The sequence below is a fragment of the Penaeus chinensis genome, chromosome 14 (assembly GCF_019202785.1).
Source record: "Penaeus chinensis breed Huanghai No. 1 chromosome 14, ASM1920278v2, whole genome shotgun sequence".
NCBI lineage: Eukaryota > Metazoa > Arthropoda > Malacostraca > Decapoda > Penaeidae > Penaeus > Penaeus chinensis.
In genome coordinates this window covers 5,411,536-5,415,938 of record NC_061832.1, presented here as the reverse complement: position 1 = coordinate 5,415,938, position 4,403 = coordinate 5,411,536, and the positions used below count along the sequence as shown (strand labels likewise).

Below are 4,403 nucleotides of genomic sequence, written 5' to 3'. Positions count from 1 at the left end.
GATGAGTAGTACTAATATTGACTCCTTAGCACTTGTGTAAACACAATTAATAAACTAAACTCACAATAAACATGGCATGTACATACATGCTACCCACAGTAGAAGTGGGTTAATGTTGTAAGTAGCCAAACCATGTCAGTAGGCAACTATATGAAGGAGAGGTGGGGGTCCAAGAGGAAGCAGACAGGGGAGAGGATCATAGATGAAAGCTTGGAGAAGGAAATAGAGGAAAGAGTGAATGGGAGTAGAAGCCACTTAACCCAATGGCGTCGGGTAAAGAAAATTAAAAAAAACTCTACGCTCTGGCGAACGGTGGCAGCGCGCCGACTCTGAGTGCGTGAATTCGGTACATCAAGCCGAATCATTGCCTCGGGGCGTTTTGGCGCGGCGCCGCTGCGGACAGCCGCACGCCTCAAATCGGCGTATTGTTATGACGGCGATAGCCGTGACCCGTTGCCATTGGGTTAAGAGACACAGGAAAAAGACCAATGGAGTAGCAGGAGGTATAGGGGCAGGGGAGATAGCTCTCTGTGTTCTTGAGGCTGGAGGAAATATGCCAAATTAGAACCAAACATTCAAGGTTACTCTTACTACATGCCAAATTAGAACCAAACATTCAAGGTTACTCTTACTACATGCCATTCACTCCAGTGTAGAGGCAAGAAAATTAATGCTGTAATGTTGCACTGTGAAGAAAGATGTACCTTTGTGATTGATCAAGGTAACTTGGGACTTGAGGGGTTTAAGATATCAATTTTATCTTTTTATTTTGATAATGTGTTTGACATATATTTAATCTCTGTTTATATTTTTTATTTATTTATTTATTTATTTTACATAGTATATTCATTTACTAGATATGAAGTAGTAACATGCGTAATTTATATAAATTTCCTTCAACAAACCATGAACTATTACTTTCGAATAAGTTGATTATTGAAATATAATCTTTGATCAAAATATTGATGATAATCATATTACCTGAGTTATAATCTTTGATATCAGTTACATTAGGGAATATTGATGATTGTTAAATAATTACTTGCAGTCTCAGTGTGACTATTTCATAAGTTGATCACATTTAACCCCTTAACCCCTTGCTGGCGGGTGTAGAAAACTAACAAAAACACTCTACACTCTGGCGATCAAAGGCAACGCGCCAACTTTGAGTGCAGGAGTTCGCGCTTTGGTGCCCCGCTGCAGCGTACAGCCGCACACCACATTTTGAGTGGTTTGTTATGACGTCCAGAGATGTGACCCATCGAGTAGGGGTTAACGATGGGTCACGTCTATAGACGTCAAAACAAACTGCTGTACGCCACAGCAACGCGCCAAAGCGCTATGAGCTGGTGATTTGGCTTGATGTACCGAACTCCTGCGCTCAAAGTCGGGGCGTTGCCATTGATTGCCAGAATGTAGAGTGTTTTTTCAGTTTCCTTCACCTGTCACCAAGGAGTTAACTAGGATTTTCTATCTTTTTTTATGATGACTATTTGTAAGGGCACCTTTTATTGCACAGAATTGCCTTTTATTATAATAAATACTAAACACTGGTGGTGATTATTAAGCCTTTGAAAATAAGTCCATAATTACCAGTAGTGCCTCTAGCATTTCCATTAAGAAAAAAGAAGATTTATGCATATGTTTATCATTTTGTTTATCTTCTTTAGCAAGGTTTAAAATATGATAGTCACTTTGTTTTTTCTTTTAAAAATATTGTGTACTTTATGTATGCATCATATTTTAATATTTTGATTATCTGTTTGCACTTAGGCATTTTATATTGTCTCTCTTCTTACATGTGTTCTTAACCCAATGGCGCCGGGTATAGAAAATTAAAAAAAACTCTACGCTCTGGCGAACGGCGGCAGCGCGCCGACTCTGAGCGCGTGAATTCGGTACATCAAGCCGAATCATTGCCTCGGGGCGTTTTGGCGCGGCGCCGCTGCGGACAGCCGCACGCCTCACATCGTGCGTATTGTTATGACAGCGATAGCCGTGACCCGTCGCCATTGGGTTAAGTAATATTCGGACTGTTACATCATAGCTGATGTCACTGTAGAAGGACAAAGTACAGAAAATGCAGAAAACTGACATAGCAATTCTTTCTTCCCAGCTTATCCAGCACCGGAGAATGCACACGGGAGAGAAACCTCACCTCTGTCCATTCTGCCCCTATCGTGCTGCACGGCGAGACAACCTACGATCCCACGTGAGACGCATGCACAAGAGAGAAAACATGTACGGTGACACCTTCACGCCCAGGCCCCTCCTATTGGCTGAGGCAGACATCCGGGAACACTTGCCAAACCAAGTAGACCACCAGCAGGTCCCTGGCACTCCTCTCCCAGGCCCAGCGCAGCCGCACCCCCCACCACAGGCTCCCTTATAATCCGTATTGGAATAGCTCTAGATTGAAGGGCAGAGCTATTTATCCTAATTTTTATGAGAGGCTTAATACTGTATCCTGTGTCTTATTTATTGTCATGTTCTCTCTCAGTGTACCAAACCAGTGTGCCATTACGTGTTTTAAGGGTCACCTGGATGAATGATGGCTTTGATTAGGGTCAATGGGTGATCCACTCCCACAGGAAAATGAACACAGGATGAGGTCATGAAGGTATTCAAAGATTTTTTTTTTTTTTTTGGTAGAGAGGCACTTCCCTTATTATTAATCTGCAGTCAACTGTATGAGGAAAAGATTCTTTTGTCTCCCACTTTCAAAAAGTTAGACTTGTGTGAGTCTGAGATAAGATAGTGATCCGGACATTAGTTTGCTTGTGGACTAAAAAGAAAAATCTTAAAAAAAGGTTTTATTTGGTTTGAATATATAGAGAATATTATATTGAGTTGATAGTTATCAAAATTATTAAAGATAGTTTATTTCTTTTATTTTATTTGATATTGGCTCCTAGAGTCCTTGGTACCGGTGGTTTTCGGTAATTAATAATCATTTGCCTTTGAAAAAGCTTATGAATAATTAGGAAATATCTATTTGGAAAGTCAGCATTCGTCTATAACGGATTGTTTCTCAAAATTGTGTAAGGTGGTTTTCATTGTTGTATAAGCTTACTAAAAATGATGGTTTGGCTTTAGTGCAGAGCATTTATTTCCAAGATTGAGCTGCTGGGGCATTTTAGATGAGTGTGTTTGCAGAATTGTAGGTGTTACAATGGTAGCAGAGAAATATTGTGTTCATAAGCAGTTCCTCTTGGTATAGTGCACAGACTTTGGTTATTAAGTGTTTCAAATTTCAGCCACACCTTTAGACCTTGTGTGTATATAGTGTGGAGTCAGGATTAATTGTTGAAGGAAACCTAAGGAAGATTGGTTCTTGGTTAGTTACATCAAAGTTAGAGAAGGAGAAAAGAAAAATCAAGTCTCTCCCCGACCACCATCCTCACCCATGAAAGTCTATGGACATTTGGTAGGGAATTTGTTTAGTGTGTGGTTTAGTGTCTCTGATGGGCTTGCTGCAGCATGTGTAAGTGGTACTCTAGTAAAGGTGTTCCAGTATTGGGTGTGTAAAATGAGAAACTAGGTGCACATATATGCGTTAAGTATATACTGTGACTTGTACCGTAAGTGTAGACAAATCACCTTATGCAAACATTAATAATGAGAGAAGAAAAAGAATAAGAGTGCAAATCTCAAAAAACAAGCTTTTTGCTTCAAATGTTATATATATTGTTATGTAGATTTGTTATTATTATTATTTTTTTCTTTTTTTGTCCACATCGCATTTTGAGAGGTGAAAATAAAAACAAGTGCAAGAAAGAAATTTGTTGGAGTGAAACTAGTAAATCCAAATTGGAAGTAGTAGTTCTCCTATATGGGGGAAATGCATCTAAAATGATAGAAAGGTATCATCCTGTTAAGAACAAGAACTTGACCAGGCGATTTTAAGGAAAAGCAAAAAATTACCTAAAAAAAAAAGTGTTGTGTATATATATCATTAACATATTTCTTCTTCATATATACAGTAAATCTTAGCCAGAGAGAAATTGGTCGTTTGCTAACATGGATTGTTATCTTTTTGCTGCTCAATATGTAAGTGCATGACCTTAAAATAAGTACATGTTTTAAAGATAGGTACTCTGCTGTGTAAGGAAGGGTGCAGGAGGAAACAGGCTGTGGCCAAGTGAATTGTTACCCACATACCCTTGTGTAGAGGATATGCCCCTTTTTGCCTTTCATTTTATTTATTTCATTGTGTTTTCATGAACATTATTTGCAATGTTTGTGTGGCCCTCCTCATTCCCCCTTTGGGCAATTGAGAGGGTTGCGAAGGAGCAAACTTCGGCTAATCGTGGCTTCAACTGCTAGGTCAGAAATATAGAAGAAAGTTCTACATTGTTTATAGCTTTCCAGAGCTATGCCAAAGGAAGGCTAAGTATTTATTA

At 39.2% G+C, this 4,403-nt stretch overlaps 1 protein-coding gene across 3 annotated transcripts in view; it reads left to right on the top strand.

Moving 5' to 3' along the window:
- Positions 1–2,885, top strand: part of LOC125032087 (circadian locomoter output cycles protein kaput-like) — a 28,289-nt gene extending 25,404 nt beyond the window's left edge. For all 3 annotated transcript variants that reach the window (XM_047623070.1, XM_047623069.1, XM_047623067.1), the window contains exon 9: positions 2,117–2,885. In XM_047623070.1, coding sequence (XP_047479026.1) covers positions 2,117–2,392 — 276 coding nt within the window. In that variant the 3' untranslated portion in view covers positions 2,393–2,885. The remainder of the gene's footprint in view (positions 1–2,116) is intronic.
- Positions 2,886–4,403: the final 1,518 nt, after the last annotated feature.